The sequence below is a fragment of the Drosophila nasuta genome, chromosome 2L (assembly GCF_023558535.2).
Source record: "Drosophila nasuta strain 15112-1781.00 chromosome 2L, ASM2355853v1, whole genome shotgun sequence".
Taxonomy (NCBI): domain Eukaryota; kingdom Metazoa; phylum Arthropoda; class Insecta; order Diptera; family Drosophilidae; genus Drosophila; species Drosophila nasuta.
The window spans coordinates 16,362,415-16,374,046 of record NC_083455.1 but is presented as its reverse complement, the minus strand read 5'-3'; the positions used below and the strand labels follow the sequence as shown (position 1 = coordinate 16,374,046).

The following is an 11,632-nucleotide window of genomic DNA, read 5'->3' as shown; positions in this document are numbered from 1 at the left end:
TTTCAGAATCAAAAAATATACGGAATGTATCACTTCCACAATTGGAAGACTGGTCACACTTTATTTGGTATAGCGCAATCTTCAGCAGGACGCAAGACAGCCGTTAAATTTAATATATAATATAATACAATACATTTTATCAACAATTACTTTTCGTGCTGTTTCTGCCATACTTCAAACTGCTCACTACAACTAATCCTATGTATGCTAAAAGAGTTTTGAATATTCCTTGTTGTGAGTTTCATTCGACGGTTTTTGAATTCATTAACATGCACTCGTTTAATATTTAGACTCTTCGCCACAATACCTGTAATAAAAACGTCTTCTAACTTCAGATAGACCATCTTCAATGCCCTCACATATAAATCATTCACAATGTCGCCTGTTATAAGGTAAGCTGGTCCCGTTGTAAACTCTGGATATAATCCACGAAACTGACCATGCGACACATAATATTTGGATTTCTTGTTTCGAACAGGCGGCCATTTCTTAGCTAAGCGACCAAATATCGTTCTCTTGACATTATGTTTTAACTGCTCTTCAACAAAATTGAAAAGCTTAGGCACATTGATGAACATATCATCATCCGTCTTCAGTATGTATTTGGCACGATTGCAGTGCTTGTCTGCCCATTCCAGAGATGAGATCGTCTTGAGTGTTAGATTATCGTACGAGTCAATAAAGTTGCCTCTGACCAAATCGCCATATAAATAATTCTCCGAACTGAGTGCCTTATTTTCAGTTTCGTTTAAACTGCGGCCGAGCACAAAGGCAATGCCAATATCACGACGAGCCGCATAATGTCCCCAGGTCTGTCTTATGGCCATGCGCTGACGTTCATGCGACATAGCCGAACTGATTAGGATGAGAAGAATTGTAGTAAGCCCATTAAGTGGGCAAACGTGTGCTATATCCAAATCAACATTCTGGTGACCGGTCTCATATAGCTGGTTTGCTTCAGTAAATGGATTGGATGTTTCTAACGATTGTGATGAAGACGAAATTTGGGGTTCTGCAAAAAATGAATATGTATTAAATAAACAAAAATTAAAGATTCTCGGACCAGTTCAAAAACCAAAAAATGTAATAACTAGCAACTAGTCTTAAAACGAGTATTAGCAAAAGCTTTAATTAAGCTTTCGGTGTGCGCGCTCTTAAAAACTGAGCTCACTGATAAGCTCCGAATTTATCAGCACAGCTGTCAATTCAGTTGGCAGTGTGGGCGAGGGCTTAGTCAGTGTAATGTTTTACAGGAAGTTTAAGTTGCTGATCGAAATTTGCTGTAATCCACTGTAGATTTTACCTGTATTTTTATTCAACTGCTGCTCAGTAATATTTAGAGATTGGCTCCGTAACAGCTGCTGCGAGAGTCCAAACTCTCCAGTGTTGTTCAATTCCATAATCGGCAGCACAGTCCGCGTCATATTCCAACTTAATTTCATGGGGATTACGAGATGAGGTCCCCACATCGATGTGTTTGAGTATGAAGCGCAGATGAAGATAATCATAAAAAATACAAATGAAACGAGCAAACGTAATATCCGCAAATTTCTTAACCATCCAGCGGTCATTGTTACATTTCCTTGTCTTGGTTTCTAGAGAAAACTAAAGAAATGTATATGTATGTAAATATTAAAGCGAGGCTACGATTGTTCCGCCCAGTTTCGCGAACATTTGGTAACTGCGATGAAAATAAATATACAATAAATTGTAAAATGTAAATACTTTTCAAAAGGCAACTCGAATATTTTGCGCCTGAGCTAATTTCTTGACTGAGACAGCGTTGCCAATTAATGTGAAATTGAGTGACCATTAATGATTATTGTTGTATCACCACCGCGGCGATTACTAGCCATAAAAAAGGGAATAATGAGAATCACTGGGAATACCAACAATTCTTTGAATTAAAATATTGTACTTACAAAATGCTACAAAATAAGTCTTATAGCTTAATGTTATTGTATAAGACAATAAAACACAAATGTCATGCCAATCTCGCCTGCCAATTAGTATCAGCATTCTGATCTTGCCATTTAGCGGACAAATGCGCTCCAGGTCGATCTCTTTGTCAAAGAAAAAAAAAATATACCGAATATACCACTTCCACAATTGGAGGACTGGTTATACTTTATTTGGTTCTGGGCATTCTTCAGCAAGAACAGCTTTTAATTCTCTCAAAACAGCCGTTAAATTTAATATATAATATAAAATATAATTTACCAACAATTACTATTCGTGCTGTTTCTGCCACACTTTCAACTGTTCACTACAACTAATCCTATGTATGCTAATAGAGTTTTTAATATTCCTTGTTGTGAGGTATAATCGAGTGTTTCTAAATTCATTGACATGCACACGTTTAATATCTAGACTCTGCGCCACAATGCCTGTAATAACAACGTCTTCTAACTTCAGATAGATAATCTTCAATGCATTCACATATAAATCATTCACAATGTCGCCTGTCATAAGGTAAGCTGGTCCCGTAGTATAGTCAGGAAATACTCCACGATACTGACCAGGCGACACATAATATTTGGATTCCTTGTTTCGAACCGGCGGTGATTTCTTAGCTAAACGACCAAAGATTGTTCTCTTGACATTATGTTTTAGCTGCTCTTCAACAAAATTGAAAAGCTTAGGCACATTTATGAACATATCATCATCCGTCTTCAGTATGTATTTGGCACGATTGCAGTGCTTGTCTGCCCACTCCAGAGATGAGATCGTCTTTAGTGTTAGATTTTCGTAGGAATCAATAAAGTTGCCTCTGATCAAATCACCATACAAATAATTCTCCGAACTGAGTGCCTTATTTTCAGTTTCGCTTAAACTTCGGCCGAGCACAAAGGCGATGCCAATATCACGACGAGCCGCATAATGTCCCCAGGTCTGTCTTATGGCCATGCGTTGACGTTCATGCGAAATAGCCGAACTGATTAGTATGAGCAGAATTGTAGTACGCCCATTAAGTGGGCAAACGTGTGCTATATCCAAATCAACATTCTGGTGACCGGTCTCATACAGATGGTTTGTTTCAGTGAATGGATTGGATATCTTTATCGATTGTAATGAATATGCAAATTGGGTTTCGTCTGCAAAAAATTAATAGGTATTAAAAAAATAAAATTAAAAATAGTCGAAAGAGTTCACAAATAAAAAATATTCAAGAAAAAACCGGGCTTAGCCAGTGTAATGGTTAAACAGCTTAAGTTGTTGATCGAAATCTGCAATAAACCACTGAAGATTTTACCTGCATCTTCATTCATCCAATTCAAGGCATACAAGAAGATAATCATAAAAAATATAATTGAAACGATCCAGCTCAATATCCGCAAATTTCTTGAACTTCCAACTGCCATTGTTAAATTTCCTTATGTTAGTTTCCAAAGAAAACTAAAGTAACGTGTGTGTGTGTGTGCAAATATTAAAGCGAGGTTCGATTGTTCTCTCCAGTTTCACGGACATTCGTTAAATGCGGTCAAAATTGCGGATACTTATAAACTATACAACAAATTGTAAGGTAATTACTTTTCAAAAGCAAAAAAAAGTCTGATATTTTCGTGGTATTGTATTAAAACACGTCATTAGGTAGCTTTTTCTTATCATCGCCCGCATAAAGTTGACCAGTCTAAAAATAAAGTAAATTAAAAATTTAAATACTTCTAGTATAAATCAAAAGGCGCCAGTATAAAAAGACTTCTCAACTGCCATTTTTTTATGCAGATAAAAACATTCGAAACTCTTATAAGAGCTGTCTTTTTATATATTTCGAAAAAAACACAGATTATTTTGTGGACTACAATTAAATAGTCCATAGTTTTGAGACTGTTTCGTTTCGTGTTTAATTTTACCCAGCATTATGCTTCTAAATATGTGTTTTTGTGTAGTTTTGTGTTGTGATACGTAGAGTAATAATGTGTGGGTGTGTGTTGTGTTAGCATACTTATGACCACAATTATAGCTAGTTATCAGTTAAATAATGGCATTTATAATGCTAAAGTTAGACTACCAAACATAATTAAAAACATATCCGTAGAGTACGCAGAGTACAACATTATATTGTTTGTGTATGTTTGTATGTAACTCGAGAGTAGACATCTTCAGATCATTCAGATACATTCCTATTACTTAGAAACTAAAGTATCTCTAGTTGCTGCATTGTAGTAGCTGCCTTTTCTTATGTTGTTTTCTGTTAGTTATGTTTTGTTTTCTTTTGTTTTTCTAAATCCATTGCTCTAAACATTTAACATACATATTATGTAGATGAAATTCACACCTTAAACCTAAAATACTATTTACACTTAGTGGTCTGGTCCAGCAACTTCTTCCACAGATCGAATTGCTCATTTGACTTGATCATGTGGACGCTTATCGCATTGCGGATATTGCACGGATTGAATGAGATGCGACGATTCACAAACTCATTCACATGCAGCCGCTCAATGCCCAGGCTTTGGGCTACAATGCCCGTGGTGAAGACATCCTCCAACTTCAGATAGACCGTCTTCAATGATCGCACATACAGATCGTGCACAATATCCCCGGTCATCACATAGGCAGGACCTGTGGTAAACGATGGAAACACAGCCGCTGGGAACTGATCGGTTGACACATAGTATTTGGATTTCTTATTGCGTATTGGCTTCCATTTCTTGGCCAAACGGCCGAAGATGAGGCGCTTGTTCTTGTGCTTCTCCAGCTGCTTCACAAAATTCAACAACTTGGGCACATTGATGAACATATCATCGTCTGTCTTCAATATGTACTGAGCATGATTGCAATGCTGATCCGCCCATTCCAGCGATGAGATTGTTTTCAACGTCAGATTATTGTACGAGTCAATAAAGTTGCCCCTGATCAAATCGCCAAACATATAATTCTCATCGGTGAGCGCTTGATTCACGGTCTCATTTGTGCCGCGACCCAACACAAATGCCATGCCAATGTCCCGACGAGTGCCATAATGTCCCCAGGTCTGTCTTATCGACATGCGTGCATCCGCATGTGTCTGTGCCGATGTGATCAGTATCAACATTCTGGTCTTGGTTCCATTCAGCGGACAAATGCGCTCCAGATCGATCTCTTCATTCAAATGTCCGCTCTCGTAGATCTTGTCGGTTGTGATGCCCTTCGATGGATCCACTGGAGTGCTGGGAGCACTGGGCTTGCTTTTGGCCTTCGGCTTCGTTGCACGCACCAAGGGTGCTGGTGGCTTGGCTGGCGGCGACTTCTCTTTGGGTTCCGCTTGTGCCGTCTCATCCGGCTTGACTTGCATCACCGCATAGGAGGCAGCAGCTGGCGGCGCTGCCGCCGCATTATTATTGTCCAGCAAATTAATTTGCAAGTCCTCCTGCACGCCAGGCTGATTGGATTTATCTGCGCCAAAAAATGAAACGGAAATAAATTAATTGAAATACTTTTCTGGGTGGAAATTCAATATGACATCTATGAGAGCGTCAAGTGCGGTCTGCAAATTGTGCCGTTCCACGTTCCACGTTGCGTAATGTGTAAATGTGCAATTCAATATGGGACGTGAGCTTAGAGCAAACAACGTTGTACCGTTAGGAAAGACGATACTTGGTCTAGCTGGGCAATTAGCAAACAAACGAAATGACCTGATGCCTGACGCTTGACGCGTCGCCATCACGCTCGCTGTTTAATCTGCTGTCTGTAGAACGCAACTTGGCACTCCCATTTTTGTTGTGGTTGTTATACAAACCCGTGCGCTGTTCGCTGGGCAGCACAGCGGAGGCGGCAACACCAGCTCCACTTCCAGCACCAGCTCCAGCTGTGTTGCTGCTGTTCGATGTCATGTTCTTCAGTATCTTATCGGCATTCTCAATGAACTTTTGCAAATTAGAAGTTGGTATCATAAGAATCTCCGCATCCGAAGGCGACTGTTGTTGTTGCAGCTGTTGCTGCTGTTGTTGTTGTTGCTGTGGTGACGCATTTGCTGATGTGCCAACTGATTGCTTAACAGTCTCGCTATTGTTATTATTGCCATTGCTATTGATATTGCCTAGAACAATTAAGAGTATATAAGTATATAGTATTGCACTCGTAGCCAATTAGCAATATTGTGCATAACGCACTCACCTGTCAGCGCATCAATACTTTGCACATATTGCTGCTCTTCGAGCATTTCATCGGCCACATTAGGCGACTGTTCGCTGCCCGCCATCGGACTTGCGCCGGCAGCTCCACCGTCCAGCAGCGCATCCTCATCGATGGTGGGCAATCGATGCTGTGGCGGCTGCGGTGGTCTTCTGTGTTGCTGCTGCTGCTCATGTTGCCGCGCCTTGGCAATGCTCGGCTCCTCGGCCACAACGGCTGCTAGGCTCGCATCGCCAGTGTTATTCAATGTACCTCCTCCTCCAATCAGTTGCTGGGGTGTGGGGGGAGGCACCGCCGGGGCATGAATATGCGTGGGCGTCAGTGTTGTTGTTGTTGAGTATGATGCATAGATGAAGATGGTGAGTATCACGACGATTAAGACGAGCAGAAAACGCAGAATGCGAGTATTATGCAAACTTCCAACTGCCGCCATTTTGATCCTGTTTATTTATTAACAATCTCCAATTTCAAATCTTTGATTCGTTGAGTATTTCGTTTAAATATTTAATTTTCTGTGTCTTTTTCTGTATACTGCAACGAGAGATAAACAAGAAATTATATTCATATTTTGCGAGACTCAGTCTATGTAATAATATAATAGAACCGAATGGTTTATTCATAAAATGTATAAGCAAATGTATAAGCGCGATTGTGCCTGAGGGTTATTGTTCATAGCAGAGAATGGTGGAGAATTGCTGATATTAGATATGCTCAAATGAGAGAGAGAGTGAAAAGAGCACGGAAATGCTGCGTAGCTAATCAGAAAAGTCGGGAGTTTGAGTCAACAATGCCAATGAGACTTCAGAATTTGAATAACAGAAAAACCTTAAAGAAAGTATTAATATTCTAATTCGAATTAAGGAATAATAAAAATATTTATAATTAAACAATCTATTGCTACCAAAATAATAGTTAAAAGCTTCGAAAATAATCTGATTAAAATAAATATTTTTATACGAATTCTAAACTTGATGCTTTAATAAATAAAGTGATTTCAACTATTAGCTGTATCCAACACAACTATATTTTTAATATTCAATCGCCACATCAATTATAAAAAAAAACAAGTTTATAATTAACTGAAAATTGTTAAAGCAGAATATAACTGCTATTCGAATTGCTGAATAAAACAAAAACCATTCCCCATTTTAATAGCTAATCATTTTGTATATTATTAAAATATAATTAAAGAAATTACTAGGACTTAAACCGAAGGTCATTTGTTGGTCTTTTGCATTTGAGTCACTGCAATAAAATCGTTATTTCTTTCATGCATTCAATAAACAAATTAAATGCTGTCTCGCTGACACATTTGCACACACAAATTATGACTCTTTATTTAGCCACTTTCAATGGAAACGGGACGTAAAGTGATCTATTCACAGCCCCGCTATTGGCCTTATATAATGTGGGCAAAACAACGATCGATCAATTGCTTCAATAATATACAAAACACGTAGCTGATGGAGGCGGCGGCATGGAGAGTAAATAAATAATTTGGGCTAAAGAGTCACAAAGAGACACGTTGCAGATGAAGCATGAATGTTGTTCTGGGCATGCTAATGAACTGGACAAACGTGAAGAGTGGGAATACACAATCGAGTCCAGCATCCAGAGCCGTTGTTGTCAGCAAACTCTTTTGTATGCTACAATGTCTTCCATAAGGTAGTAGACAACAGCTTGATGCCAACACATTCTTGACCCGATTTGCTGATGGAAAGAACGCGAGTACTTGATGAAACCGCCTTCGCAAAAACCCCAAAAAAAAAAAACAAACCAAAATAAAAAAGAAAAAACCACTTGGCGTCTGACCACTTGACTTGAATCGACCCACATACTCGACAAAAGTATAGTAGACGCGGCAATAGAACATTGAATAGCTCTTGGAGCTGTACCTTTTAATCGCTTGTCGATCGCAAGCAATGAGTGTTGCTTTCTTATCACAACAATACTTCTGACAAGCCACTGAAACTTGAGGCGGATGGATTTATAGCATTAAGAGTTGAGTATAAGCTACTTCAATTCTTGGAAATTTGAGCAAAGGGTTCTTTTTTTAAACTCAAATGCATAAAGATATTTACTTAAAGCTTATCAACAGAGCCAAAGTTTAAGCTGACACTTAAACTTTATTAACGATATTTATTGACAACTTTTCTCTTATTTGATTAGTTCGATAAATTCTAAGACCTTTACTCTTTTTATTATCATATCAATTTTCCCAAATTTGTGATAAATTTAAATTTATAGAGTTTTCTCTATAAATTCAAGATAAATTGAAAGCTTATCAGCGTACGTAATTTAATTAAATTGATGGATTCGAAAAGTCATATCAAATTAGTTGTCATTCGGTATATTACTATGTGTAATTGTTGGGGACATTCCAATCAGAATCTATAAGATTCCTCGAAAATTAATTTTGATAACTGTTATCGGACGTGCTTCCCACATAGTAAAATGTGCTGAAGGGGCGAACTGGACAAGTGTATCTAATCAGTAGCTAATTAAAACAGAGAACTGAGGAAAATCGAATAAAAATGGATACATACAATTGCTTTTACATACACTAATTAAAAATGCACTACTGCTAAATAAATAAATTATTTTCTGACAATAAAAGCAAAAGAACTCATTCACAAATAATAAACGTCTATCTTATCAATCAATAAAACGTATCTTCAGACTAATCATTTTTACTGGCAAACATCAAGGTTATACGCAAAACAAAACAAGCGATTCTAATGAAAAACAATTTCGATAAGATCTGCAAAGATTCTTGAGTGCTTTCGAGATATAAAAATATAGTATTTTTAGTGTGTGTTATCGCCAAGTTATTTGACTACAGTCTTGTTGACGAGATTTACGCGATCCCTGACGCAATTCTGCAACTTATCGTACATCGCACATCTCACTAAAGATGAAACTAATCATGCCATTTGATGTGTTTGTGATGTGTGTTTTTGGTATTGGAGACCGCAGCGTGACGCATGGAAACTGAAACCCTAAAAGTCTAGACTCTTTACTAACGAAAGCGAAAGCTATAGCGCGTTATCAGCTGAATTTATTGCTGCTTTAACTGCTTTTATTGCTGCTCTTCAAGAGCTAATCACAAGTGACTCATCATCTTGCACAGTTTATCGATCTCTGCTGATAAAGAGCACAGCATTTATTTACCTGTGTTTTGATTAGTTGAACAAATGTTAATGTAATCAATACTACGTTTCCCGCTTAAGTCGACAAGTGTGCAACACCATTTGCCACAATTACTAATTTGTGGCTTATCAGCTAAATGCCACACTCAGGAAACTGACACACACACATAAACTGTAGTAATTTATTTATCTACACATAGCATACAAAAATATATTTTTAACACATTTCGGTGCTCGCATAATTAAAGGCGGATAAGCAAAGCATTTTGTTTTTTTTTTCCAAGGAATTGTAACGAGGTTTTTGAAATTTAAAATAACTATTTACTTTGTTTTGTAGTGAAGGGCAAATTTGTATTTTTAGACTTGAAAGTAGAGTAAAATAGATATAATTTTGTAAGTTTTATGGTTTGTATTTTAGCAAAAACACTGCCTATATTTCAATTTTATTATTATTACAAATTAAATAAAAATTAATTCCTTTCCAATATACTAATAATATTTTATTGAACCTCTACTTATAATTTTAGATTTTGTTTAAATAGAAATTATACATCTTTCGCTTATTAGTTATGACGATTACACGTGTTTGCTCTTAAATAGGCTGCTGAGCTGTTAAAAATCGCGAATAATTAGTTGAGTACCCAATGAACAAATACAATTGCAACACCGTGATAATAAGTGTTGGAGTTGGAGTAGGTGAATAAATCGAGGCTATGCGAACTTGGGAAATATTTAGTAAAGTTTGAACCCTGGGCTACGTACAATGAACCGCAGCAGCGCAGATAATCGTCGGTTATGCTGAGTATAAAACGGGTTTTAAACCCAAAAAACCAAACCAAAAAAATTACCAAAAAAAAAAAAAGAAAAATCTGTGTGGTTCAAACATCGTTGCTATCAATCAAAGTCGCATCATAGCGAGGCAAAAGAGACTTAAAGAGTTGAAGAGGGCGTTGACCAGCTTCATAGATGATATATCCATGAGATAGCAGCTGATCATCAGCTGAGTTAACACGTGTGTGTGTGTGTGTGTGTGTGTGTGTGTGAGTGTTGGCCAAGTTACTTCCGTCTGTCGGACTAATGAAACCTTCGCTTTGCTCGTAATACGCATGTGGAATTTAGCAATAATCGTGCGCTTAAAAAAAACTATTGCTCAATGTTTTTTGAGCAACCACACTATGGTTATATGTTATGTTAATAATTTAACAACAACAAAAGAGTGAAAAACAAAATCAAAATCAACAGTCATCGCATTGCATTGCGGCTTTTTAGACAATCATTTGGGACACAACAACAAAAAATTACAAAAAAAAAGAGACTCTCGAACTAAACTCACCTGCAGCTTTTAGTCGCAGCTTCGTCGTCGACAACTTGACGAGTAAATTTGTTAATTGAAGCAGCGGCAGCGACGTCGACGGCGGCGTTAGCCTGAAGACAGCGACAAAGTCGTTGGTGATGAGACTTTGGCTTTGGCTATGCTTGTTTTAGCTGTGTTGGCTGTGGCTATTGTTGGACCAGGGTCAAGCATAATTACTAGATGGGGGGCTGCCTGGCCTGGCCGTTTGTCTTATTATTGGTTTATTTTTAGTGTTTGTTCATAATTAATTTACGTTTGTTGACAATAGTTCAAGCGCCACCGACAATGATAAGTTGCTGCACACACACACACGCGCACACAGTAGCAAACAAATACACTCCAGGTGCTTTTTTGGCCTGTTGTCGCTTCGCCTTGGGAGAGCCTGAGTGTATATTGTTAGCCTTTAGCGCAGTTATAACGTCATTGGAGACATTAGCTGCTGCTGCTGTTTCCCCACATTAGTCATGCACACTATAGGCAGGTTTAAAAACAGACTATGCGTTTATTTCTGGCCAATAATATTATACTAATACACATGCGTGTATGCAAAGGTTTCGGGTTTTTTTCTTTCTTTCTTGCTCAGTTACTTGACTGCTGCTGCTGCTTTTTTTGCATTGGTTGTTGCTGCGCGACGATGGATTGCAGTTTATTACATCGCCAAAGTGTTATGCACTTTATTATCGCGAGCACGTATGCAATTTAATGCCTCGGTATTTGGGATTTTAATCTCATTAAAATTAATCTCGAAATACACTTTTTGTTTACTCCGCGCGAGCGAACGTGAACGGGTGCGAATCGGCCGTCTTCGTCCGTCAGTCGTTTTACACTTCTGCTTCTTTTCTCTAATAATAATAGTCACCCTGTTATAGCGATAACTGCAGTCTGTAAATTTATCGCCGTTGCGCGATGTTATTAACAGCAAACTGTAATTGTTACTGCGAACTGAGATTTTTTAACAGATTGACAAGGTGAAACTAATTAATAGTAATAATTAATTATCTTAAGTTATTTT

General features: G+C 37.9%; 2 protein-coding genes across 4 annotated transcripts; both read right to left on the bottom strand.

Moving 5' to 3' along the window:
* Window positions 1-25: 25 nt before the first annotated feature.
* LOC132791162 (beta-1,3-galactosyltransferase 5-like) lies at window positions 26-3,631 on the bottom strand. Of its 3 annotated transcripts, XR_009632877.1 has the most exons (4): window positions 3,254-3,631; window positions 1,726-3,095; window positions 1,304-1,605; window positions 26-1,012 (listed from the first exon to the last, which is right to left on the bottom strand). XR_009632877.1 is itself a non-coding variant. In XM_060799996.1 (3 exons), the coding sequence occupies exons 2-3, from the start codon at window positions 1,569-1,571 to the stop codon at window positions 147-149; spliced, it is 1,134 nt and encodes a 377-aa protein (XP_060655979.1). In that variant the 5' UTR covers window positions 1,572-1,605; window positions 1,726-1,788; the 3' UTR covers window positions 35-146. The 3 variants fall into 3 exon arrangements, 2 of the variants coding, with proteins under 2 accessions (XP_060655979.1, XP_060655971.1); XM_060799996.1 differs by lacking the exon at window positions 3,254-3,631 and having other exon boundaries at window positions 35-1,012; window positions 1,726-1,788; XM_060799988.1 differs by lacking the exons at window positions 1,726-3,095; window positions 3,254-3,631 and having other exon boundaries at window positions 35-1,012; window positions 1,304-1,704.
* A 120-nt stretch (window positions 3,632-3,751) lies between these two features.
* LOC132791155 (acetylgalactosaminyl-O-glycosyl-glycoprotein beta-1,3-N-acetylglucosaminyltransferase-like) lies at window positions 3,752-11,457 on the bottom strand. Its single transcript, XM_060799977.1, has 4 exons — window positions 10,600-11,457; window positions 6,100-6,648; window positions 5,723-6,022; window positions 3,752-5,379 (listed from the first exon to the last, which is right to left on the bottom strand). Exons 2-4 carry the CDS (start codon window positions 6,548-6,550, stop codon window positions 4,295-4,297), a joined length of 1,836 nt encoding a protein of 611 aa, XP_060655960.1. The 5' UTR covers window positions 6,551-6,648; window positions 10,600-11,457; the 3' UTR covers window positions 3,752-4,294.
* Window positions 11,458-11,632: the final 175 nt, after the last annotated feature.